Genomic DNA, 27,004 nt, shown 5'->3' with positions numbered 1-27,004 from the left:
CGAGCGGGACTTTTAGGGCAACGCCGAGACCTGTCCCATTGTGATACGCCTTGTCGAGACCTCCCTCGGGTGGGATTCTCGAGGCCACGCCGAGAGCTCCCTGACAGAGACCCGCCTGGCCGAGACCTCCAAGGTTGCGCCCAAGTCTCCTCAGCCAGGACCCACGTGGACGGGACCTCAAAGGTATCGCCCAAGTCTCTCCGATCGAGACCCATACCGGCTGGACCTCCAAGGTTTTGCTTTGGTCTTCCTGATCGAGACTAACACAGATTAGGACCTCTCAGGATGGGACCTCCTCATGCCGGTCGGGACCTTGTGCTACGAGTCTTTTCGGAATTTGACCTACGTAGACCGCCCGAGACCTCGTGAGGCGGGTCTTCTTGGGCTGGGACCTGTCTAGGCATGGAAGGACCTTTGCGGGATGGGTCTCCCAAGCCAAGACCCTCGTGGGCTGACCGGAACCACGCGAGCCGACACTTATGTGGGCCGATGCTGGTGGGGCGACCTTACTGGGCAACATTAGTGTATCTGTGTGGGCCCATGTTTGTAATTTTGTACCGGGTCGAATTTTTCGGGTAACATTAGCCCACCGAGTTTATTTGAAGGATAAATTCCAGATGATAAACTCAAATTGACTTCTATATGTTTTCAGCATGTCCACCTATCGGATGGTTTTTTTGTTGCACGTGAGAGGTAGCTTCAAGCGCGCTTTGTGAGGGACATCTTACATACGACGCATGGGCATCTTTGTGTGCGCCGCATGGGCGTCTCTGTATGTGTTGTGTGGATGACTTAATTGTGTCGCTTAGACTGCTTGAGTGCATCGTGTGGGCGCCTTACATGTGTCTTGATCGACGTCTTGTGCATGTCTCGGGGGACGTCTTAAGTGCATCACGTGGACGACTTTGATGCGTCTCATGAAAGTCTTGGATGCGCTACATGGGCATCTTAGATGCGCGGGGTGGATGGCTTTGGTCCGTCCCATGGGCATCTTAGGTGCGTCGCGTGGATGGCTTTTGCATGATATCCAAGAAGAATTGTGCTATGCCCCTATTTATTCTAGCGCTTAAGGAAATAATAAGAAAGAACTGCAAGAAAAAAAAGAAGAAAAGAAAGAGGCTCACATACAAGAATAGGGGCTGATATTTACGGGTCACTTAGGCGTCTTTGCATGCATCACATGGACATCTTCATGGGCGTTGCTTAGACGTCTTGGAATGCGCCTCTTGGACATCTTAATGCGCACCGCTTAGGCGTCTTGGCATGTGCCTCCTGGACGTATTAATATGCGCCACTTAAGTGTCTTGGCATGTGCCTCCTGGACGTCTTAATGCACGCCGCTTAAGCCTCTTTGCATGCTTCGCTTGAACGACTTAATCCGCACGCTTGGGCATTTTTTGCATGTGTCTCTTGGATGTGTTAATTTGCGATGCATAGACATCTTTGCTCGTACGGGTATGGCCATTTCAAAAAAACGATAAACTTTATTGATTTATACAAGTTGGAATGATTACAAGAATGTCTTCATGTCGGGGATCACATCTAAATTTCCCGCGACTCGGAATATTGAAAACATAAATAAAGAAAATAGATTTTTCAAAGACTAATCGACAATGTTAATGAGGCCCCAATTTGTTTGTCGATTCAAAGTGTCTAGTCGTGTGATCAGTGCTAGTATGCGGGCTTGTAGAAGCTCAATTGTCGTTGAACATTAATAGGACAAACTCCGTTAACTCTCATCCCTCAATTAAATTTTCGATTAGGTTTTTTTGTTGCCTGCACTCGGAGGTCGTGTGTCCACGATCTTTGTGGAATGCACAATGTTTTGCTTGGTTACACCTGGAATAAGTCTTCATTGGTGCGTGGTCAAAATTTTTGTCACGCCTTAACTCAAAAATCATTTTGGGTCGCGAGTTCAATGACATGAAGGTTGAATGGTTCCTGAATTCATCCGTAAGTCGCAGGTTTCGGTTCACGGTTGGTTGGCCGTCGGTGGAGCCTCGATTGCATCTCATCTTTCAAGAGTTGGTGTACTCACCCTCATGCTCATCTTGATATCGGAGACTTTGAGTGTAGTCTCGTCGAACATTGAGCTAATCCTCGACCCCAATATAAGTCTTTGCTCGCGCCATGAGTTCGCACATGCTCCCGAGAACGCGTCCCACTAAGAATTTCAGGAAGTCACCAATACGCAACCCATCAATGATTGTAGTTATTGCGTCCCGGTTGTTGAACCGATCAACTTTGTTGGATTCTTCAGTGCAACGTTTAGGTATCGTCTTAGCGGTTCTAAACTTTCGTGCCGAATTGACCATATGTCCATTTTCCACTTTTTTGGGACCACTAGGGTTACGAATCTTACCAGAAATGCCTATGTAGGTCTCAGTCCGAGAAGATTCGTCGCGCATGATCCCGATCGGCCTGATGAAGTCCTAGCCTGAGAGGTCCCAATAACCTTGGAGATCCTACGAGTGCAGGTCTCTGCCGCAGAGACTAGTGAGCAACCCAAGAGGTCCCGCTCGCGTGGGCCCTTGCTGGGGAGACTTGGGCGCAACCTTGGAGGTCTCGGCTAGGTAGGTATGAGTGAGGCATTTCTGACCAAAGCAGACAAGCTTATGCATTGACTTCCACAACCACGTCCATAAATACATACATGGTGCCACTTCATTGGTTGACGATACGATACTCTTATCTCATTGTTGGGATCATCTTTTGTTGATACTGGTGCTACCGACTCTTTCATATCTTTGTTGTTCGCTTCGGTATTACACTTGGATGTTCTTATGCATGAGACTCCTTTGACTTTATCCACTCCGATGGGTGGCTTAGTGGAGGTATTGATGGTTTGCAAGTTTGTTTGCATTGTCATAAGAGATAAAAAAAATTCTAGGCTTATTTATTTGTATTGCCTATGACCAAATTCGATGTGATCCTTTGGATGGACTGGTTGTATTATAAAGCTAATGTGGATTGTTTTAGAAGTCATATCACTCTATGGGCGTGCACTCTCATCCCAGGGGGTGCACGACACGCAGCGCTCCAGGCACGGCGCGTAGCCCCCTTGGCGCGGCGCGCGCCTTCCCTTCGTGGCATGCGATTTGCTCGCGCGTGTCCCTTTTTTTTAAGGAGCGCGTGCGTGCCTTTCTCGATGGGCGTGTGGCCCATGTTGTCGGCCGTTTGCGGGCCTTAGAGGCCTTCGATGACCCGGCCCGTTGGGCCTTCGGGACTCGAGATTTCATGCAAGTCGCGCGAGACATAAAGTTTCTATTCGAGGAATCGAGTTCGACACGAGGATCCGACAATCGACTCGTGGACATGTGACTCTACTCGACGAGTTATCTCGATTCGAGGAGGATGACTCAACTCGAGAAGTAAGGCTTGACTCGAGGAGAGCGACTCGACTTGAGGAGCTGAAAGTTTGGCACGAGGACTCGCCAGTCGACTCGTGTCGGAAGGCTTGCCGCTCTTCAAAACCTCCGGACTGACCATCGGCCCTTTGAACGGCGTGTCTTCTCTGATTTCCGGGTTTTCCAAAAATGATCGATAACATTAGCCCCCCGAGTTCATCGCTCGGGAGGCTCCTGGCGATGAACTTTCAGTCATTTCAGCCGGGTGTTTGAGGAAACTTCATTTCCAATGTCCTCGCCATCGCGAGGATGATTTTTTTTGTGGCGCTCACCCTGGGCCATGCGGCGCACGGGACGCGTGATGCGCGCTGCGCAGGGCGCAGAATGTCTGCGCGGCGCACATGTCACACGTAGGGGTGACGCATCTGCGCGGCAAAATTCGACTTTTGGAGGTCTTTTCCTCTTTTTTCTACCTTGTAGGAGTAGGATTAGGACTCCTACCCCCCAGGTGCCTATAAATATAGGCCCCCCTCCCTTATTTTTTCCACTTTATTTTTCTCTCTCTCTCTACACTTTTTTTCTCTCTCTCTCTCTCTCTCTCTCTCTCTCTCTCTCCCTCTACACTTTTGCATGATGGATATTCCCTTACCCTTCTCAACTGAGGATCCTGAGATAGATGTATCTCTCTTGCTTCAGGACTCTGAGCACGCAGAGAGTGACCTCTTCTCGAGATTAGGGGAGGTTCCCTTTCACGTGGAGGAGGATCCAAGTGGAGTGGAGCAGTGGCTCGAAGAGGGTGAGGCAAGTGCGACTGCGCCCGTATCTCAGCCTCAGGAGCGGAAGGAGGAGCACAGGTCGACTGGGTATGGCGCGGATGAGGGTGCCGATCGGGATGCATCTGGAGGCACTGTGCCTCGCCTCGTGATCAACTTAGTTGGCGAGGGGGCGCGCGACGTGCCTCAATCTGGTGCGCCAAAGTCAAACTTGGACGTTCAAGGCACGTCGGGAGAAAGGGCTAGTGTGGTTGTGTCGACCTTGTTAGAGTCGGTTCTTGATGAGATTGACTACGTGGACGACTTCGGGCCGAAGTTAGATGATCCCGGAGGTGACTCGGAAACTTGTCCGGGAGGCGCGAACTCTGTGGGGGAGCATCCCGAGGGGCCAACGGCGACTGCCGCAGCTGTTTTGGAGGATGGAGGCTCTCCCCCGGGGCCAAGAGGCATCATGTCCGAGGTCTCGGATACGAAATCGGTAGTATCGGTGAAGTTTCTCGTGAGGATGGAGTGGTATCCCATGGAAGGCTTTGCTGCTCCCGATGGCTTTGATTGTTTGGGGATCGATGCTTCAAGCTCGCTCATTTACCGCACATTCGTCGGTCTCTTTGAGGCATACGCCATTCCGACATCCATGGTGCTTCTCCGTCCTTTGGCGGATGATCGCCCCTTCTACCCACGTCATGGGTTTGCCGCAATATCTGTACCGAGTCTTCATTGCGGGTTACGACTGCCATTCCATTCCATTGTCCGGCAGCTCCTCGCGCGATTGGGGGTGCATTCCTGTCAGATGAGCCCGGCATTTTATCCCATGGTGGCGATGTGCCACATGGAGTGGCATTGCCAAAGTTAGTGGGCAATGACTGTGAACGACTTCCGCAATCTTGTTGCGGTCTTTCCAGCGACCGGACAACCCGAGTTTAACATGGCCCGCGATCGCCGGAACACCAAGCTGATCACGGACTCCGAGAAGCACAATAGGAGAGCGTGGGTGTGGGTCTCAGTCGAGGCCTTTGGAGATGCGCCACTCCGGTTCAGTCCTTTGACCGACTTCTTTGCTGATGTGGGGGCCGACGACCTCAAACTTGTGAAGGAGATCTGAGGCATGTCGGAGGCTCAGAAAGCTGGGGAGCGGTTTCGCTCCACCGAGCTGATGGCGTCCACTGGGTGGTTCCCGCATTTCCCTCCCGGTCGCAAAGATGTTCAGCAAGTGGAAGGAGTCCCTAGTGCCGCGTCGTCTCCCTCGAGCACCAGCCTCCCAGGTACTTTGGCGATTGGTTTTTTAGCTTCAGTCTCTTTTAGGAAGAGCTTTGATCTTTTTTTTTTTTTTTTTTGCAGCTTCTTCAGCTAGGGCGAGGGCTCGCGCGCGTTTGGCATTGAGAAGTTTGACGGTGGTTACTTGGCAGAGAGCGGTCCCCGCGCTTCTTTGAAGCGACCTTCTTCCTTTGCTCTTCCGAATACATCTTTGGATTCGAAGCGTGCAAATTCGATGATTGAAGCGGAGGCTTTAGAAGTCAGAGGCAAGTGTTCTCAGGGGCTCACGTAGTCCCCGTTGAAGATGTGGAAAGGCATTGTGACAAGCTGCGATATGGAGTTCTTCCGTAATGGCATCTCTGACGCGCAGAGAGTAAGTTTTCCGGAGCGAGGTGCGGGACCTCCAACGCCAGTTGGACACGCATACGAAAGAGACGAGCATCCTACAGAGTCAGCTTTCATCGAGCGAGGCTGCCCGTGTCTGGGCAGAGCACGAACGTGACTCTTTGGCGGAGGAAGTAGCTCGGCTCACCACAGAGAAGGCAGAGGCGGAACAAGTTGCGTCTGAGTTGCAGGACGACTTCGATGTCAGGATTGAGGAGGCGAGGTACGCTGCGGCGGTGGAGTATCGGGAAGCTACCGCTAACGTAAATGTTTCTCGAGGGATCACCTTCCACTTCTTTGACTCTCTGTTCCCACCGCTCGACCGGGTTGAGCCTCTTGGTTACGAACACTTTGTGTTTAGTGATAATAATTTTTTTTTCGCCCATGTGTTTAGCGCATTGCTTTCTTTAGGAGTTTCCTTTCAGCGCACTTATCTTAGCACTTGCTTTCTAGGATTTTAGGGGCGGTTGTCTTCTTTTTATGGAACGTGATCTTTTTTCCTTTTATGAATATGTTTGCTCCTTTGGATTGGGACAAATTTGTCGTAGTGGGGCATCGTGTGCGATGACCTCGTGCGTCATGTAGACGTTTTTAGTGCGCCATGTAGACGGCTTGGATGTGCCATGTAGGCGTCTTACGTGCACCACGTAGGTGGCTTTGGTGCGTCACGAGGGACATCTTAGGTGTGCCATGTAGGCGTCTTACGTGCGCCATGTAGGCGTCATAGGTGCGTCGCGAGGAACGTCTTAGGTGCACCATGTAGGCGTCTTACGTGCGCCATGTAGGCTTCTTAGGTACGCCATGTAGGCATCTTTGGTGCGTCGCGAGGGACGACTTAGATGCGCCATGCAGGCGTCTTAGGTGCACCATGTAGGCGGCTTTGGTACGTCACAAGGGACGACTTAGACGCGTCATGTAGGCGTCCTAGTTGTGCCATGTAAGCATCTTAGGCGCGCCATGTAGGCGTCTTACGTGCGTCATGAGGGACGACTTAGGCGCTCCATATAGGCGTCTTACGTGCGCCATGTAGGCGATTTAGATGCGTCGCGAGGTACGGCTTAAGAGCACCATGTAGGCATCTTACGTGCACCATGTATGTGTCTTAGGTGCGTTGTGAGGGACGACTTAGGTGCGCCATGTAGATGTCTTACGTTCTCCATGTAGGCGTCTTAGGTGCGCCATGTAGGCGTCTTACATGCGTCGCGATGGATGACTTAGGTACGCCATGTAGGCGACTTACGTGCGCCATGTAGGCGTCTTAGGTGCATCACGAGGGACGGATTAGGTACGCCATGTAGCCGTATTAGTGCGCCATAAAGGAGTCTTAGGTGCGTCGCGAGGGACGGCTAGGTACGCCATGTAGGCGTCTTACGTGCGCCATGGAGGCATCTTAGGTGCACCGTGTAGGCGTCTTACGTGCGCCATGTAGACGTCTTAGGTGAGCCATATATGCGTATTAGGTGCGCCATGTAGACGGCTTTGGTACGTTGCGAGGGACGACTTAGATACGCCATGCAGACGTCTTAGTTGCGCCATGTAGGCGTCTTACGTGCGCCATGTAAGCGTCTTAGGCGTGCCATGTAGGCATCTTACGTGCTCCATGTAGGCGTCTTAGGTGTGCCATGTAGGCGTCTTAGAGTCTTTGTTCTCGTTTGCGTTCGGGTTGAGACTTAAAATTTTTTGTGGAGCGTGTTTTTCTTGAGGATTTCCTTACTATTGCTATCCCCCAAGTTTTTGGGTTACAAGTTTTACTTTTGAGAACCGAAAAACTTTTATAAAGTAGATTTTGAAAAAGAAACCTCGAACTTTATTATTATTGCAAAAAATGAAAAATCCTAAAACATTGGCTCGTAGGCCTTATTGAATGTGGGAAACCAAAGCAATAAAATAGGAGAAGTGCTAGCTACTGGTAGTACTGCCTCAAGTGTTCCGCATTTCATGGATGACGGATTGGGGTCTCGTCCGTGTATTCGATATAATATGTCCCATCGTGTATGACTTTGCGGATTCTGTAGGATCCTTCCCAGTTTGGGCCGAGGACGCCGGCGTCTTGTACTTGGGTTTTTGGAAACACTCGCCTGAGTACAAGGCTTCTGATGGCAAAGGTTCGCCTTTAGAACTTGGAGTTGTATAATTTTTCACTTTGCGCTTTTATGTAGCGAGGCGGGTAAGCGCTTCTGACCTCTTTTCGTCGATTAAGTCTAACTCTAGGTGCATGGCCGCGTCATTGTTTTCTTCGTTGAATGTTTCAACTCGGAATGTGGGGATCTTTGTTTCGACCGGCACCACAGCTTCGATCCCGTATGAGAGGGAGAATGGAGTTTCCCTGGTGGCATTCTGTGCGGCTGTCCGGTAAGCCCACAGGACGAAAGGCAGCTCTTCTGCCCAAACGCCCTTCTTGTCTTCGAGCTTCTTTTTTAGATTTCTCTTAATAGTCTTATTGACTGCTTTGACTTGGCCGTTGGCGTGCGGATGACGTGGCGAGGAGAATGGCTTACTGATCTATAGTTGATCGCAGATATCTCTTACTCGTGCGTTATCGGACTGTGTGCCATTTTCGATCACAATCGAGGCGGGGATGCCGTGCCGGTAGATGATGTTTTTCCATATGAAGTTCATCGTATTTGCCTCGGTGATTCTGGCGAGCGGCTCGGCTTCTACCCATTTGGTGAAGTAGTCGATGGCGATTATGGCGTACTCGTATTGTCTAGGTGCTCTAGGGAGCTTGCCAATGATGTCCACGCCCCATTTAGCAAAGGATCGTGGGACAATGATGCTTAGTGGGGGTCGGCGGCTGTCTGGGGATTTCGGAGAAGCGCTGGCACTTGTCGCAGCGCCTCGCCCATTCACAGGCATCTTTTTCATGGTAGGCCAAAAATAGCCTTGTTTAAGCGCTTTCAGCGCGAAGGAGATTCCAACAGCGTGATTCCCACAGATGCCCTCGTGTATTTTGCGGAGGACCATAGTCGACTCGATGCTATTGAGGCATCGGAGCAGCGGCATCGAGTAACCACGCTTGTAGAGTACGTTATCTCGAAGCGTGTACTTGAATGCTAAGACTCTCAATTTATATGCTTCCTTGCGGTCTTTGGGAAGTTCCCTTCTTCGCAGAATTTCGATAATTGGGTTCATCCAAGTTGGCCGAGGCGTATCTTCTATAGTTCCAACTTCGTCTCGGGAGACAGATGGTCGTGGAAGAAATTCGATGGGGACGGTCCCCATTCACTCTTCGTCGATGCCAGATCCGAGGCGAGCAAGAGCGTCAGCCTCTTGATTTTGTTCTCTCGGGATTTGGAGAATCTCGATCCAAGAGAAGGCATCGAGTTTGGAGTTTGTCTTCGCCAGGTAGGCAACCATGTTGGGCTCCTTGGCGATATAATCACCTTTAACCTGGTTCACGATCAACTACGAGTCGCAGTGTATTCGCAAGTTCTTTGCGCCGAGTTTTTGTGCTAGCTCCATCCCTACGATAAGGGCTTCATACTCGGCCTCATTGTTGGAGGCCTAGAAACCGTAGTGGAGGGCGTATCGTAACTTTTCCCCGTCGGGGTTAGTTAGAATGATTCTGGTGCCAGCCCCCCGAGCATTAGATGCTCCGTCTATGTGAAATTCCCAGATGGGACCCATTGGGTCAACCTTTCTCTTCCACATCATTGCGTTAGTGGTTGAGTCGTTTTCCGCTCTTCCCATATTGGGAGTGTAGTAGAATTCTGCCACAAAGTCGGCTAAGGCCTGACCCTTTATAGCTGTTCTTGGGTGGAACTCGATCCCGTACTCGCTCAATTCTTGGGACCTGATCGCCATGTGAGTCGATGTTCCCTTTTGAAGAGCTTTACCGATCGGGTGCTCAGTTCGCACCATGATAGGGTGAGCTTGGAAATATGGACGCAGCTTTTTAGTTATCGTCACAAGATCTAGAGAAAGTTTCTCTATCTCGGTGTAGCGCGTCTCCGCATCAAGTAAGGCTTTGCTCACATAGTAGATCGGCCATTGGACCCTATCTTTTTCGCGGACAAGGACGGCACTTACGACTCTTTCAGAGACGGCGAGGTATATCTATAGCACCTCGCCCTCTTTTGGTTTGGAGAGGAATGGTGGGGACCCGAAGTAGGCCTTCATCTCTCGGAAGGCTTTTTCGCAGTCATCGGTCCACTCAAAGCCATCTGTCTTCTTTAGAGCTTTGAAGAATGGCTGACACTTGTCGATTGCTTTTGACACAAAGCGCATCAGTGCAGCAATCTGACCGGTCAAGCTTTGCACCTCTTTGATTCGTCTTGGAGACTTTATTTCAAGGAGTACCTATATCCCTCGTCGGTTGATGATGTATCCCAGGAATTTCTCGGATTCAACCCTGAACACGCACTTGTTGGGGTTGAGTTTCATTCTGTATCTGCGGAGGATTGTGAACATCTCCCTCAGGTCGTGTATGTGATTAGTTGCCTGTAGGATTTTAACGAGCATGTCCTCCACGTATACTTCCTTGGTCTTGCCGATTTGATTGGCGAAGATCCGATTAATCAATCGTTGATAGGTAGCTCTCGTGTTCTTAAGGCCGAAAGGCATGACCTTATAACATTAGAGGCCTTGATCAGTGACAAAGGTTGTCTTAATCTGATCGGGCTCCTGCATTCGAATTTGGTTATAACCTGAATACGAGTCCACGAAGCTGAGGAAATCATGGCCAGCCGTAGCGTCGACCAGTTGTTCTATGCGTAAGAGTGGGAAGCAGTCCTTAGGACAGGCTTTGTTAAGATCTTTGTAATCTATGCAAATGCGCCACTTCCCATTAAGTTTTTTAACCATTACCACGTTGGAGACCCACTTGGGGTACTTAGCTTCTCGAATGAAGTTCGCGATGGGAAGTTTCTCGACCTCTTCATTTATAGCCAGGTATCGCTCTGGATTGAACGTCCGTCTAGCCTGCACTTTTTCCGTGACACTTGGGTCGTCATTCAATCGATGCACTATTATTTCGGGATCAATTCCAGGCATATCCGTATGAGTCCATGTGAATACATCCTTGAATTCTCGGAGGAAGGCGGTGAGTTGAGTCTTGATGGCGAGTGGAAGTTGGGTGCCGATCTTTACAACCTGGTCAAGTTTAGATTCGTCTAGCGCGACTGGCATGATATCGTCGGAGGTTTCCACTTTAAGTCTCTCGACTTTGTCCCAAGGGTCGAGTTCTCTGAATTTCCTCGCGTCCCTTAGGTCGCATGGACAATCGTCTTCCAGTTGGAAGATCGTGTTAACCATTTTTCCGGCGGATTTGCCGTCGACTCCTTGGACGTAGCTTTTTCTGGCTTGGGATTGGTCTCCAGCCATGATGCCGATTCCCTTTTGAGTAGGAAACTTCACCAGTAGCTGATATGTTGAAGTAATGGCCTTTAGTCGGTTCAGTGTGGGTCGCGCAATGATGACATTATAGGGCGACTCTTGATCAACCACTAGGAATGGGACCATGTGCACGATTTTAATGCCTCCGGGAGTTCCGAATGTGACCAGCAAGTCGATGATGCCTTCGGTCATGACTCTTTCTCCAGTGAACCTAAATAAGGGGGTTTGGGTCGGAGTTGGGCGCACTCCCCCGAGCTTCATGCACTCTAGGGTGGTCTTGAAGATTATGTCGGCAACACTGCCGTTGTCGATAAGGACCCTTTTCACCAGGTTATTAGCCACTTGGGCTTTGAGTAATATCGCGTCATTGTGCGGATGCACAATTCGCTTGGCCTCGTCGTTGGTGAAGTACATCATCTCGTGAGGCACGGATGGAGGTTCCTTGTAGGTAAGGTTGACGTACATAGCGGCGTCTTCTTGGGAAATGGCCCGTAGGAATTTCTTCCATTGTCGGGCTGAATCTCCACCTTGTGGACCTCCCAGTATGGTGGTTACCACGTTGAGCTGCAAATTCTCGGTAGCAGTAGTTGTGGCTCGGTCGGCAGAAGCGACTGTTCCTCCTCCTTTGCTAGACTGTGGTCTGCTTGTGGTGGGGCCCGTAGCGTTGATCAGGCACAACATGAACTATTTCAATTCACCCCGTTGGATCAGAGCCTCAATGTGCCTTTTGAGATTGTAGCATTCGGAGGTCAGGTGACCGTCTTTCTGATGGAACTCGCAATATCTAGACCGATCGCGAGTTGCGGGATCTTTTTTTCATTAGAGCCGGGGTAGTGAACTTGTCACGTGCCAAAGCCAGGATTCGATCCGGCGTTGTGTTCAACGGTGTGAATGACGAATAACCCTTAAAGTCTTCCGTAAGTCGCGGCTTCTGGGGTATGGGGGTTGGCTATTGGAAGCCTGACTCCCCTTATTACGTCTTTTGCGGGAGTCGCCTTGCTCGTGGCTAGGTTCGTCTTGACGGCGAGAGTTTGATTGTTGCTCTTACGGCCATCGAGGTAATCTTCGATTCCCATGAAGGTCTTGGCCCGAGTCATTAACTCGGCCATGGTAGAAGGGACACGGCCGACGACGGACTTGAGGAAGTCACTTGGGCGCAAGCCTTCATTGATAGTGGCAATTTAATCACCGTCGTCAAAGCGATCGACCTTATTCGATTCTTCAGTGAACCGGGCGAGGTATCGTCTAAGAGACTCGCCACTCTCTTGCCTGATTGACCCCAAATACATCTTGGTCTTCTTTTGGACCATAGATGTAGCGAAGCATGCCAGGAACATATCCTTCAGGTCTTTGAACGAGTGGATGCTTCCCGGCCATAAATTCTTGAACCACTCGAAACTGGGTCCGGCGAGGGTAAGACTAAAAGCTTGGCACATGGCGCCGGGAGCGACACCCTGTATCATCATCCATGTTTCATAATGCTGGATGTGGTAAGCGGGATCCGCTTTTCCATCGTAGGGGGAGAGGTTCGGGAGTTTGAAATTTCCCGTACACACCTCGGTCAATATCTGGGCCGTGAAAGGGGAGGAATTCTCCTTAACGAACTCATAGGCGCTTCCACCTACTCCATATCCTCGGAGATCTCGTACTTCGTTTCGAAGAGTATGGATCATGGTGATCATATCAAGACCGGTAGTCGGAGTAACTCCCTGTTCGGGAGGAGTCATCTGCCACCTCTCATTGGACCCTTGACCCGTGCGGCGGTTCCTGTCAGTTGGGGCTGCCAGGGGGATGTTCAGCCGAGAGCTTAGTCGCTCTCTCAGGTCACTGCCACGCTCGTTGCATTGAGAAGTAAGATGATCCCTGAGTTGCGAGGCTTGTCGCATGGAGGCGCAGGCTTCGTCTAAGACGGTGCGCTCTTCGTGTGCCCTAACTTTCCACAACATTCTCCCTTCGACCAAGTCGGTCAAGGGCCGAACGTCGAGAGTTCCTCTGTTGGGAGGCCACAGGTGCATTTCCTATCTTGGGTGAAGGATCCGAAGGATCGGCTTCATTCACAGCGGGGAGTTCCCCATCCTTTGTGAGAGAAGTCTCGATATCCTCTGAATCATCAGCGCCCTCGTAATCTGGGTCGCGGTCGCGACTTTCCTCATTGAGGTTCTCGGGATCCCCATCCGGAATCACCGGGTTATGCATAGGTTGTTTTGCAGCCAGTCGGATGTGGTACCTTGCATTCTTCGCCTTTAGTCGACGGATATTCTCCTCCAATTCCATGATGCGATCGTCCCTGCTGTCTGCAGATGGAGATGGTGAGCGGGTCGAGCTCTCTTCAAGGAGCAACTCTTCGTCACCATGCGCTCGGGAGCGCAAGAAATAGTATTTGGTCCCAGTAGCGTTATCGGGGTTGATTACTCATCTTTTCTTGAGTCTGATAAAGTCGGGTGTTCAGAAGAAAAGAATAAGATGGATAGAAGGGATTTCGGACTGTATAAGTCGGGAAGGCCCCTCCTTGTAGTGCCAAAATGTTGTTGCATAAAAATGAACGACTATTAAAAGCTTCGGGCGGTTCGACCCAATGCCGGACCAAGTGGCCGCACCCGAGCGAAAGGTGTGAACTCGAAAGTCTCGAGTTGGGTTTCGTCCAGTCGGAGGGTTTCTCAGAGGAGAGAAGAGGTGAATAGGGGGAGTGACCGTGCCTTTTGTGTAGGTTGCCTGCATACCCTTGTGGATAGGGATCAGGTCAGAACGTAGTTCAAGGCGTATGTAACGCTGTATAAGGCGCGGAGCCTGGAGGGTGTGCTCGTCAGAGGAGACGGAGTGCGGAGGAGTCCTCGGCGACGTCTCAGAACTCTAGGATCGAGTGACCCGAGAGAGAATGTGTGTTTTCTCTCTTTTGGAGACGCATGAGACTCTCAGTCGAGAGTTCCTTATCGTGGCGGGCGTGTAGGACGTGTCCGCGATTTTCTGTCGAAAATCGTGGACGCGTCTAGTGTGCTAGATGCGCAAGGGATCTTTAGTGGAAAACCCTGGGAGCGCACTTGGGCTCTAGATTTAGCGCTCGATTAGAAGAAACGACGCTCAGGAGTTCCCGGGAGCATTCCAGAATCTCTGAGAACGAGAAATCTTACAAAAAGTACTTCAAACCAAAGATGGCATCTAGAGAAGCAAAGAGAAGAGTGAGTATTCAAGAGAATGAATGGGATGGCTTTCCCCTCAATTAGAGGGGTATTTATAGTAGTTGGAGAGCCTTAAGAGGCAAGTATTTCATCCATGTGTGACTGGAGATTGCGCTCTCCTAGAAAGGAGGAGCAGCGCGGTGCGCGGCGCGGATGGTGCTTTACGCGGCGCACCCCGCGCTGCGTGTGCGTAGCACTCTTTCCGGATGACACGCGCGCGCTCATCCCAGGGGGTGCGCGGCACGCAGCGTTCCAGGCGCGGCGTGCGCCTTCCCTTCATGGCATGCGGTTTGCTCGCACGCGTCCCTTTTTTTTAAAGAGCGTGCACGTGCCCTTCTCGATGGGGGTGTGACCCATGTTGTCGGCCATTTGCAGGCCTTAGAGGCCTTCGATGACCCGACCCGTTGGGCCTTTGGGACTCGGGATTTCACGCCGCGAGACATAAAGTCTCTACTCAAGGAATCGAGGTCGACACGAGGATCCGACGATCGACTCGTGGACATGTGACTCTACTCGAGGAGTTATCTCGACTCGAGGACGATAACTCAACTCGAGAAGCAAGGCTTGACTCGAGGAGAGCGACTCGACTCGAGGAGCTGAAAGTTTGGCACGAGGACTCGCCAGTCGACTCGTGTCGGAAGGCTTGCCGCTCTTCAGGACCTCCGGCCTGACCATCGGCCCTTTGAACGGCGTGTCTTCTCAGATTTCCGGATTTTCCAAAAATGACCGACAACATTAGTCCCCCAAGTTCATCGCTCGAGAGGCTCCTGGCGATGAACTTTCAGTCATTTCAGTCGGGTGTTTGAGGAAACTTCATTTCCAAAGTCCTCGCCGTCGCGACGATGATTTTTTTTTGTGGCGCGTACCCTGGGCTTGACGCGCGCTGCGCGGGGTGCAGAATGTCTGCGCGGCGCACATGTCACACGCAGGGGTGACGCATCCACACGGCATAATTCGACTTTTGGAGATCTTTTTCTCTTTTTTCTATCTTGTGGGAGTAGGATTAGGACTCTTACCCCCCAGGTGCCTATAAATATAGGCTCCCCTCCCTTATTTTTTCCACTTTATTTCTCTCTCTCTCTCTCTCTCTCTCTCTCTCTCTCTACACTTTTGCATGATGGATATTCCCTTCCCATTCTCAACTGAGGATCCCGAGATAGATTTCTCTTTTTTTTTCAAGACTCTGAGCACGCAGAGAGTGACCTCTTCTCGAGTTAGGGGAGGTTCCCTTGTACGTGGAGGATGATCCAAGTGGAGTGGAGTAGTGGCTCGAAGAGGGCGAGGCAGGTGCGACTGTGCCCGTATCTCAGCCTCGGGAGCGGGAGGAGGAGCACACGTCGACTGGGCATGGCGCGGATGAGGGTGTCGGTCGGCATACGTCTGGAGGCGCTGCGCCTCGCCTTGTGATCAACTTAGTTGGTGAGGGAGCGCGCTCTCCTCGAAAGAAGGAGCAGCGCGAGTGCGCGGCACGCAGGGTGCTTTATGCGGCGCACAACACTCTTTCCGGACGGTGCGCATGCGCGCTCATCCCAAAGGGTGCGCAGCGCGCGCCTTCCCTTCGTGGCATGCGGTTTGCTCGCGCGCGTCCCTTTTTTTAAGGAGCGCATGCGTGCCTTTCTCGAGGGGCGTGTAGCCCATCTCGTCGGGCGTTTGCGGGCCTTAGAGGCCTTCGATGACCCGGCTCGTTGGGCCTTCGGGACTCGGGATTTAACGTAAGTCGCGCGAGACATAAAGTCTCTACTCGAGGAGTCGAGATCGACACGAGGATCCGACAATCGACTCGTGGACACGTGACTCTACTCGAGGAGTTATCTCGATTCGAGGAGGATGACTCGACTCGAGAAGCAAGGCTTAACTAGAGGAGAGCGACTCGACTTGAGGAGCTGAAAGTTTGGCACAAGGACTCGCCAGTCGACTCGTGTCGGAAGGCTTGCCGCTCTTCAGGACCTCCGGCCTGATTATCGGCCCTTTGAACGGCGTGTCTTCTCGGCTTTCCGGGTTTTTCGAAAACGATCGACAACAATTACTATTAAACAAAAATATAAAGATATAATAAATTATAGAAAAGATTAGTTGCAAACCTTTATAAACAAAAACATTTGACTTATCCATAGCCCTCTACATTAACTGAGAATATATCTCTACATTTGATTTGAGAAAGATTGAGCTCTGTTACAGCGCTTAAACTTGTCGGTGATTAGTCTATGTCTGGGTAGCTAAACAAAAAAATCACTTATGCAACTCGTTGTAGACTGGTTCCGACAAGTGGGAGCATTCTGTATCGGGTACCATACATTGACCTGGACAGGTTGCGGTAAAGTATATCGTTTAAGAGACTGTTACGATGGGAAGTATCGCAATCACAAATGATGGCCATAGTATCCATCAACCTAAATTCTGAGGTGATCTTTTATTCATTTGTTCACAGCTACAATCATCCTTATATACTTTTGTTTTGGGAGAACGGGGTAAAATCCAGCTCTTAATAAAGAGAGTCAATGTTCCCTCACCTAATAGCGAATCCATAATCGATCGATTGTTGACACCTTTGTGCTATGAGGAGAAAAGGAATCTTTCGCTAGAGAATCAGTGGAACTCGGGGCTCATAAGTGACTCGAGGGTATAACGGTATATTTGACCCTTCGTATCACAAGCTGAAATTGGAGGGTAGATATACTTACATACTGGCTATATCAATGGACACTTATCATTAAGGATCAAATAAATATAATTTTGATAACTCCGAGATGTTCAGTCTTGGGATTTTAGTTGAATATCACCAAAATTTGATGAAACGAAAGAAGAGAGGTAACCGTTTCTACGCTCTTGCTCATGTTCATCTAGATTTGAGTTATTTGGTCCATATTCCCCGAATCAACTAAGGCAAATTGAGTTAGAATAATATTGTGGTAAATATGTGAACTTGACTACACACTCACTACTACAACTCGGTTGCAATATCTTTCGCATTTGTAATAAAGTACTTTACATATAAGTTATTAATTGTTAAGTAACTTTGGAATATTACTGAGTATATATCATAGAGATAAATAGAATAGTATATCTTATTGTGAGAAACAAATAATATACTAATTATATTATTTATTGAGAATATCGTGGAGATATTTTATATTATTAAGTTATCTGAATAATATATTCTAATATGAGAAGTAATAAATATTAGATATGATCTGAATATTTTAGTTATTAAAGTTTCTTGGAGATATTTGATTTATTGTATTATTAGAATAAATATCTCATATTGAATAGAATAAGATCAAATCAAATCAGTAAACTGCATATTCTATTTGTGTAACCTTGAAAGCTATGATTAGAGGTCTAGGGTTTGAGGAAAAATGTGCAACATAGTGCATTCCACACTTGGAATTCGCGCCCCTCCCTCTCTTTCGTGCGGTCAAATTTTTCTCTCTCCCGGAGTCGAGAAATCCGTCCATACCACCTCCCAAGAAAGAAAGAATTATTCTGACATCTTGTTGGAATAATTAGTGAAGTAAAGAGTTGGTCCACGCCTTAGTTTTATCTCATTCGGAGAATCGGCTTGTAAGACTTGGTGTTGATCCAATCCGAAGAAAACGAGAAACGCGAAGAACACGAAGACGATCAACCGGCGTGAAAATTCAAATAACGAAATATTATGTAAGTTTACTAATCTCGTTGTGTCTTATAGTTGTTTTGTTAGCCGTAACTTCATTTAGATTTGCACAACGAGGGCAAGGATCCTCCTTGCTAAGACAGGGCCAAAGACCCGTCCTCATCCTAACCCGAGGACTGATGACCGGTCTTCACAAAACGCAAGGACCGAAGGCCTATATTTTCTAAGTATGAGGTGTAAAGACCTATCTTCAGTAAATGCAAGGGCCTAAGACATGTCATCATCAAGTGAGAGAACTAAAGACCCATTCTCGCTAAACATGTGGATAGGTCCTTGCCAAGGGCGATGAGTGTCCTCTCCAAACACATTGACCAAAGACCTATCCTCGCTTCCAGAGAGGGGACCTTCTTCTCCAAGTGCAATGGCTAAAGACATGTCATCGAAAAGTGGGTCTTCACCTAAATGTATCCATCTCATCCGAAGATAAATTCCATTCGACTCTCTAACAATTCATCTTGCCCCATGTTGCCCAAAGACCTTAGCTCTCTTTCATCACCTAAGGCTTGCCATCTTCCCTCATGCACCATAATGATCCATCCCCAAGTGGGTCTTCGCCCAAAAACTCATTCCTCCAAGAGCGCTTCTCGCCCTTTGCATTCGCCTAGATAGGGTATGATCCCTTATGTCCCTACAAGCATGTTTCGACACATAAACTTTATAAATACTAACCAAAATCACACTTTGAGGCAGTTGACTTCTCACTAAGGAAAACTCTACCAAAATCATCAATTTGATAAAAATAAAAAAATAAAAAAAAAAAGATCTCTTTCACTCTATCCTCATTTTCTCCATCTAAAAATAGCCGAGACTTAGACTCCCCTCACCCTACAGAAAACTCAGGTGTGAGCGTTGAGGCATGCATCGGGAGAAATTTATATGCCCCTCTTACCTCATTTGTGCTTGTCGTATTTAGGTAATGGATACCGAAAAATTAACTTTTTCGGAGGAGATAAGATCAAGACCAATGACCACCATCATCGTTTATATCATCGATCTTAAGGCTCCTCGGAGACATATTAACAACATAACACAACGTTCTCGTTGACTTTCCTTGGACCATTAGAGTTTATGGTATATCAGGTCTTCCCTATTATAGCCATAGCCCTCTCAGTCAGATAGAGCAATGATGGGAACCGTCAGGTTTGAAGACTCCATCTCCATTTTGCTCCAGGCGCATTCATAGGTACAACAAAATATTAAACCATGTCGGGTACTGGGTCTGACCCTAGATCATTCAAAAAATGGCATATAGTTATAGGGAAGATGAAAGGACTATGGGAAATCAACTAGGGTTTAAATGTCTTCAAATATTAGTACTTAATAGTTTTTTATACTCGAAGTTACACCTTATAATGGTGATAAATAAAAGAAGATAAATTCCCAACAAAGCAAGGAAAAATTTGATATTAAAATTAAGAATAAATAACACTGTTACCCCCTGTAATATGGCCAGTGTTATAGTTTGGTCCCTGAACTCTCAAATATGTTTTAATGATGTATAAACTTTATGTTTTTAACATTTTTGTTCTTTCCGTCAATTTGTAAGTGAATCCGTCAGTTAAATTGACACGTTTTTTGCACGTGATAGCTGATAAAAGGAAATTATTAAAATGCCTTCATCTTCTCTCTTGTGTATCCTTTTCATATTAATCTTTTTGATTTATTTTTTTTTTTATAAATTCATCTCTCTATCTCTCTGTTTTTTTCTACTTCATCATCTAAACTGAATATTGGCATTTTTTTCTCAAGTACAGACGTAGCTTGTTTTACTGAGCTGTATTCAAATTTGTTAATAGGCCACTCGTGGGTTCAAGTCGATGGTGTGGCTCCAGACAAGCCTCTCGATTCTGTGGTACAAAGTCGATTGAAGCAATTTTCAGCAATGAACAAGCTCAAGAAAATGGCTACCAGAGTAAGTTCTGCGCTGTTGTTTTTATGGGTTCAATGCATTTATTATAATCGATGAACCAGATTCTTTTTTTTTTCTTCTGTTTTACTTTGGCATGTCATCGCTGAGAGTTTGTCAGAAGAAGAAATAGCATGGTTAAAGAAATGTTCAAGATGATGGACACTAACAACACTGGTAAAATCACTTTTGAAGAACTCAATGCTGGGTTGAAAAGATTTGGAGCTAATCTAAAGGAATATGAAATTTACGATCTCATGCAAGCGGTAAGTTCTTGATAGCATAGCTTAAAAAAAACTTAAGATTCTTGACTAGTTTGAGAAATTTACGATCTTATGCAAGCGGTAGTGATGAGATTACTAAATTGCCCTTTTTTAACATGCCACGTGAGAAAAGCATGAGCATTTAAGTGACAGATTGAAAAAAAAAAATAGCCGGAAGGACCAAAACGAAAAAAAAAATTATAAATCAAACACTACTCAACCAGATTTAAGAGTTCAGGGACCGAAGTGAGACAGACGATATAATACATGAGACAACAATGTCATTTATTCTAAAATTAACAAATATAAAAAGTGTTGTTTTGAGGGCTTAAAAAAATTGGCACAAAAAGTCGTTTATGTTTTCTTGCTAGGCCGTATTCGCTCAATATTTTCTAATTCCACATCAATTTTCAACCCGCGATCTCATGTCCTATAAATCTTAGAGCTTTTTTACACTATATCTTAACGAAATAAAATATGAAGCGTAGAAATCAGTTGGTGACAGTCCAACAAAGTTTTATGAAACAAGCCAATCCCACACGTATTTTCCAAAGACTTAAGAGGCTTTTGCCACATCGAATTATAGCTTAATATGTTTGCAATTTTGATGAAGTGCAATGTCTAAATGGCTTATTGATTTCGGCGTGGGGCTAATTATATATATATAATATAATAAGTCAGAATCGTGAAAACACTATTCATAGACTGTTCATGATATTTTTATCCTATTAAATCACGACACGTCAGATGATACCCATTTCCCATTAAATCATGTCTATTCGTTTTTTCCCATTTCATGTCCACTCGAAACTCAAATCCTTATCAGGCGTTTTTCTCATTTCCACTACCATACCTATACCGCCTCCGCCGATTCTCTCCCTTCGCCGATTCTGCCTCTGCCTATTCTGCCTCTGCCAAGCCGCTGTCGCCCCGTCACCGACCTCTGCTCTGTCCTCGCTGGCGACGACGCTTCCGAAGAATCTCCACCGCCCTATTCCGTTCTCTTCGTTGTCGGCCTCCAGATTCGCTCCTCCTCCTCTTCTAGATTCTAATTTCTTGCTCAGATTGATAGTTGGTCTGATTTTAGGTTTGTAAATTAGGGGGTTTTTTTCTCGATTCCGCTCTCTTCGTTGTCGGCCTCCAGATTTGCTCCTCAAGACGCTTTCAAAGCTGTCAAGACGCTTTGCTGCACCGTTGCTAAGAAATATGACCTCATTCCGCTCTCTTCGTTGTCGGTCTCCAGATTCGCTCCTCCTCCTCTTCTAGATTCTAATTTCTTGCTCAAATTGATGTTTGGTCTGATTTTAGGTTTGTAAATTAGGGGTTTTTTTATTGTTATTTCTAGGGTTTGAAATTGGAATCTGATTTGGGGATTCAACTTATAGTTCTCTGTAAGGAATCTAAATGTTCCCATACATTGGTAGTTGGTCTGTATTATTACCTAATTACGTGTCACATTGCAGCAGCAGAATTTGAAGAAATCTGGCTTCCTCTCTGCTTGGGAATATGGAGGCTACTTTTTATATAAGTCGAGGTCTGAATTTGATCAAACTACCGAGAAGACTATGCTTAGTCGCCTGAGCAGTGTATCCATTGACGACGAAGCTTTCAAAGCGGTCAAGACGCTTTGCTGCACCGTTGCTAAGAAATATGACCTCTTAATCTCAGCAGGTTTGATAAAGTTGATATGATCATTATAGTTTTTATTTTCTCAAAACTCAGGATCTGTGGTATGTAATAAAGAAACCTTATACAGAAATAAAGGACTAAGGTGTGAGTGGAATTATGGTTCCTTCTGTAAATGAATTTTGATGTTTGTATAACCCATCACTGACCAAAAAAAGGACATAATGTCTATCTTTCAATTGTTTTTCTTATTATTCATTGTGATTTTTCAGGTTTCGTGAAGTTAGAAGAGGTTCCTGAAAGTTGGTTGTTGATAATTTGCATAAGAGATGAAAGTCCACACTCACAGATTCCAACGTTTAACTAATGGATCATGCCATTCAGGTATAGAAAAAGGTAAATTATATGATCGGTAAGCTGATGAATTGTTTTTTTTTTTTTTGCACTTTTCCGAGTTTTATTTTTATAGGGTTTAATCATACAAAGCTTTGACTTATTGTGGTTTTTTATTGTAAATATTACTTGTGAGCAGTGTATCCATTGACGACGAAGCTTTCAAAGCTGTCAAGACGTTTTGCTGCACCGTTGCTAAGAAATATGACCTCTTAATCTCAGCAATTTGATAAAGTTGATATGATCATTATAGTTTTTATTTTCTCTCAAAACTCAGGATCTGTGGTATGTAATAAAGAAACCTTATACAGAAATAAAGGACTAAGGTGTGAGTGGAATTATGGTTCCTTCTGTAAATGAATTTTGATGTTTGTAGAACCCATCATTGACCAAAAAAAGGACATATAATGTCTATCTTTCAATTGTTTTTCTTATTATTCATTGTGATTTTTCAGGTTTCATGAAGTTAGAAGAGGTTCCTGTGGATTTGGTTCCAAGTTTCTTGTTGATGAATCTTTTCTGTTTGTTAATCGGTTTATTTTTTCTTTGTATAGAGAGAAGTATCTCGCTTGCAAGGATTAGCCAGTGGACCACCTGAAAGCTCTGATAACGACGCATTGGCAGTAACGTTTCCAGGATCTCCTGGATCCTTCCAATGGGAAGGAGCCAATAATGGATTACTCAGTCCCCTTACTACTGGGAAAAGGATGCCCCAGGTACACCGCAATTTTACACGGGATTAGAACTGATTATGGTTCTATAGTTTTGATTAATAATTTGGTGTCATGTTTTCTCAGAAAAAAGGGTATGAAGTTGATCTTGTCGGGGCTTTTAGGAGGGAAAAGGATAAAGAGATTGCACTACAGGCATTAGCTGCTGAGAATCAAGCAGCTATGCAGCTGGTATGTGTTGGTTTTCGTAATTTCGGTCTCTCCTCTGTAATGTAGTTTACTTACTTGGTTTCTTAGCTGACTGTGTATAAATTTATCAAAAAAGCTATGGAGTAACTATACATTCTTCTTAATTTATTTCAAAATAAACTTCGCAGTGCTATTTTAGAAGTTGATTTATAATTTTTGATTTATTTTTTTCTGAGCAGGGTAAGCAAAGAGAGGATGAAATACAGGGTCTTCGAATGAGGTTACGGTTTCGAGAAGCGGCAATAAAGAGGCTGGAAGCTGTTGTCTCTGGAAAGATCTCGGCAGAGACTCACTTGCTGAAAGAAAAGGAAAAGTACTTGAAGGAGATTGATGTCCTTCAGACACAGGTCAAAGGGAACCAAGAAGTAACAAAATTTGCTATGGAAAATCTTAGGCTAAAGGAAGAAATCAGAAGGCAAGGCTTCTTTATCATACTTAGTTCTATTCGTGCATTAATTTAGTGGTTTTTTTTTTTTTTTTTTTTGGCCATTTCTGCATAACATTAATTAAAATATCCTCTTCATGATCTTAAAGAAATTCGAGTATGAAGATTTGCTATTGAAATTAGAATCTGAGGTACAAATTTTAACCAATGTATATTTTCACATAGTGAGTCTTTTTCTGAAAAAACAAAACAAATGTGTATGTCTATGATCCTCATCGTGTGTGCACCCGCATAACCAATGTATATTTTCACATAACGTGTGTCTTTTTCTATGATCTTCATCGTGTGTGCACCTGCATAATAGAATTACCAATGTATATTTTCACATAGCGTGTGTGTCTTTTTCTATGATCTTCATCGTGTGTGCACCTGCATAATAGAATTTGATGTATTTTCGCAAATAATTAGATTCCTTTGTTTAACAAATTTTGTAATTAATGCTTGTTAATTCTCAACTTTTACGAGAAAATGACTTAAGAATTTTTAATATATGGGGAAGTCCAAATTGTTAGGTCTCCATTTAGTCAGAGCGTGTCTTAAATTTGATTTTCAAATACAAAATAAGTGTGCTTCTACTCTGAAAAGCATAACAAATTTTTTGTATTAATAGAGGCCCAAAAGCTTAGGTTTCAGCAATGATTATCTGGCACTTAGTTTATTTTTACATGTGTAACATTATCTCTTTCTCCCCTTTTATAATCTTCTGCAATGTTTTTTTACAGAAATCCAAATTAGGTCTCCATTCAGTCAGAGCAATGATGTCTTAAATATGATTTTTCAAAAATAAAATAAGTGTCATTACAGTTTTTTTTTTTTTTTTTTTTGTATTAATAGAGGCTCCAAAAGCTTAGGTTTCAGCAATGATCATCTGGCTCTCAGTTTATTTTTACTTGCGTAACATTATCTATTTCTCCCATTTTATAATCTTCTGCAATGTTATTTACAGGCTAAAGTCATTTTATGAAGAAGGTGAACGTGAAATGATGAGTGAGCAGCTCACAGTTTTGCAAAACAAGGTAAAAAATTCATCAATATGGAATGAATTGTGCATAACCTTTATAATGTTCTTCTCGTTTAACGATTGTAATGGAGTGTTATTGTGCAGCTGCTAGAAGCTCTTGATTGGAAGCTTATGCATGAAGCCGAATCCAAGGTTCGCATTTGATGACAGCGGGTTAATTTTGCGATAACTTTAATTGATTTTATTTTTGCTCTTATGTTTCAGAAAATAAAATCACATAGGCATCTCGCAACTTTCTTCTCGAGATTTACTGGATCATGCCATTCAGGTATAGAAAAAGGTAAATTATATGATCGGTAAGCTGATGAATTGCTTCTTTTTTTTTGCACTTTTTTTAGTTTTATTTTTATAGGGTTTAATCATACAAAGCTTTGACTTATTCTGGTGTTTGATTGTAAATATTACTTGACAAGCATTTATATATTTGTGTAAACAGAGGGCTACGTTGGTTTTGTGTTAACACCGGGCTGGGTTCGTCTTGTAAATTCACACATCAGATTTCTTTAATTAAGCAAGTTTAACTGTGTGTGTGTGTGTGATAATTCAACAGAGTGTTTCTTCTATCCAATCTTCTCTTGCACATCTCTTCTCGATGAATTTCGCCAACCCAAAACCTGTTTATTAGTTCTATGTTTTTTTTTTTTTTTACTTAATGGTTGCTGATAGCTAACCTAGATATAGAATTGATTCTCATAGTTTCTTCTTACTTCCAAACTGATAATCTCACGATAAGCTGCAATTTATTTTATTTTAATATTTTTGGTGAATGATCTCGCAGATATGAACGATTTTTGAAAATCTGGTCAGATATTTTTCAGTATGGGAATATCGGTTCTGTTGAACACCACGACTTCGCGAGGAACAGGCTTTGGTCGATCGACGACGGCCCGCTGTCTCTTCCTCCGGCCCACACCCAGACATCGATTGACTCGAGGATCAAGTCAAGCGACGGGAATTCCAAGACCTGGCCTCGCAGGTAAGGTGTTCGATCCTGGTTCAAATAGAGAGGTTCACTTAGCAAGCCAATCCGATCACTTTCGACGGCCAGGTAAACAACAAGCCATAAAGGAAGATCACTCCCCATCAACATCAACGTCTAACAAAAAACAAAAAATTTGAGTAAACCATGTGTTCTTAAATTACTTATAAACTTTTTGGTTTCTACATGTTTCTTCCTTCTATTTCTCTATCAAGACATCTATCTTTTCGCTTTTAATTTACTTACGTCAATTTTAATTTTTTTTAAAAACATGTTATTGACTATATATTGCCTTTAAATTTTTGCAATTATTATGAGACCCTCTCAAAAATTAAACTCATTACGTATTATGTATGGTGGAAATATTTGATATCTTTATATTCATTTCTAACATCATGCTTTGAAGAAAAACATGGTAAATTAAATCATATGTATTTTAATTATTTACTGATTACAACTACAAACACCACGTGCGAAGCACGTGTTCCAGACTAGTATATATATAATTATATATATATATATATATATATGTATATATTAAACTATCGTGATACCTAACATAATCTAGTTGATAATTTCACACTAATTCTAAAGTGGAAGTAGTGGGTTCAATCTCCACTAACAGTAAAGTAACCCTTAAAAAAATATCTCAAACTATCAAGGGATATTGACAGCAATAATACCAAACCGTGTGCACTTACCAAAAATCAACCAAAACCGAAAAATTGACACATATAATACTCGGCCCAGTGTGTAAAGATAATCATACTCTCCAATATCATTTAAACAAACAAATAAAAAAATAAAAAATAAAAAAACCTCTTCGTGACCTTTCTCTCTCCGCATTTGATACGAACCATGCCAACAATGTGACGGTGACCCGGAACCAATGTTGGTGCCTTCGCAAACTAGGATCTCAAGTTCGGTGACTCCGCGACCCAGCGCCTAGAGAGACGTGAACCTTGGAATAATGAGGACGCCATAAACGAATGTGTAAGTTCGCTTGATAAGTCGGGGATGAACGCCACAAGAAATACCTAGATAAGTTCAGAAGTTTTTTCAAGAAACAAAGAGAATTCTCTCACTTTTTTATAATAAAAAAAACGTAGTCTCCTTTCTTATTCATGAAACATCCTTAAATAAGGAAAATACAAAGCAAATTCGGAGTTCATGGTTGCCTTAACTTAAAGGGGCCTAGAAGACATTATTTAAGCCTAATAACATTAAAATTAAAAGGCTAACTTAATACCTAACACATATGAGCTTCATTTAACATAAATAAAGCCCAAAAGCACTTTAAAAGACTCCAATTTAACCCATTGTTTTTTTGCTACGAAAATAACAAATAAATAACGCAAACAATAATAACTAAAATGAGTCTTCTTCAATAACAACTTGAATGACGTGAATAAGCTCTCATCTTCTTCGATTCCCATTTTCCTTGCTCTCGTCTTTGTATTTCTTCCATTTCTCTTCGCTTAAGCCATGAAACTCTTCTTTGAAGTCTTCA

General features: G+C 45.0%; 1 protein-coding gene across 4 annotated transcripts; it reads left to right on the top strand.

The window, feature by feature from the left end:
- The first annotated feature begins 20,914 nt into the window (after positions 1-20,914).
- On the top strand, positions 20,915-25,542 carry LOC149401778 (kinesin-like protein KIN-12E). 4 transcript variants are annotated; one of them, XM_089613613.1, is made up of 8 exons: positions 20,915-21,781; positions 22,684-22,845; positions 22,927-23,031; positions 23,229-23,464; positions 24,441-24,510; positions 24,600-24,647; positions 24,720-24,795; positions 25,294-25,542. In XM_089613613.1, the coding sequence occupies exons 2-8, from the start codon at positions 22,837-22,839 to the stop codon at positions 25,308-25,310; spliced, it is 561 nt and encodes a 186-aa protein (XP_089469739.1). In that variant the 5' UTR covers positions 20,915-21,781; positions 22,684-22,836; the 3' UTR covers positions 25,311-25,542. The 4 variants fall into 4 exon arrangements, with proteins under 4 accessions (XP_089469739.1, XP_089469738.1, XP_089469737.1 ...); XM_089613612.1 differs by lacking the exon at positions 25,294-25,542 and having other exon boundaries at positions 20,915-21,418; positions 21,577-21,781; positions 24,720-25,278; XM_089613611.1 differs by lacking the exon at positions 25,294-25,542 and having other exon boundaries at positions 20,915-21,418; positions 21,574-21,781; positions 24,720-25,278.
- Positions 25,543-27,004: the final 1,462 nt, after the last annotated feature.

Source organism: Urtica dioica, chromosome 4, assembly GCF_054948205.1.
Source record: "Urtica dioica subsp. dioica isolate 48M chromosome 4, U.dioica_male_clone48M_v1_H2, whole genome shotgun sequence".
Lineage (NCBI taxonomy): Eukaryota > Viridiplantae > Streptophyta > Magnoliopsida > Rosales > Urticaceae > Urtica > Urtica dioica.
Note: the sequence above shows the minus strand (reverse complement) of the source record. Positions and strands in the feature narration are given on the sequence as shown.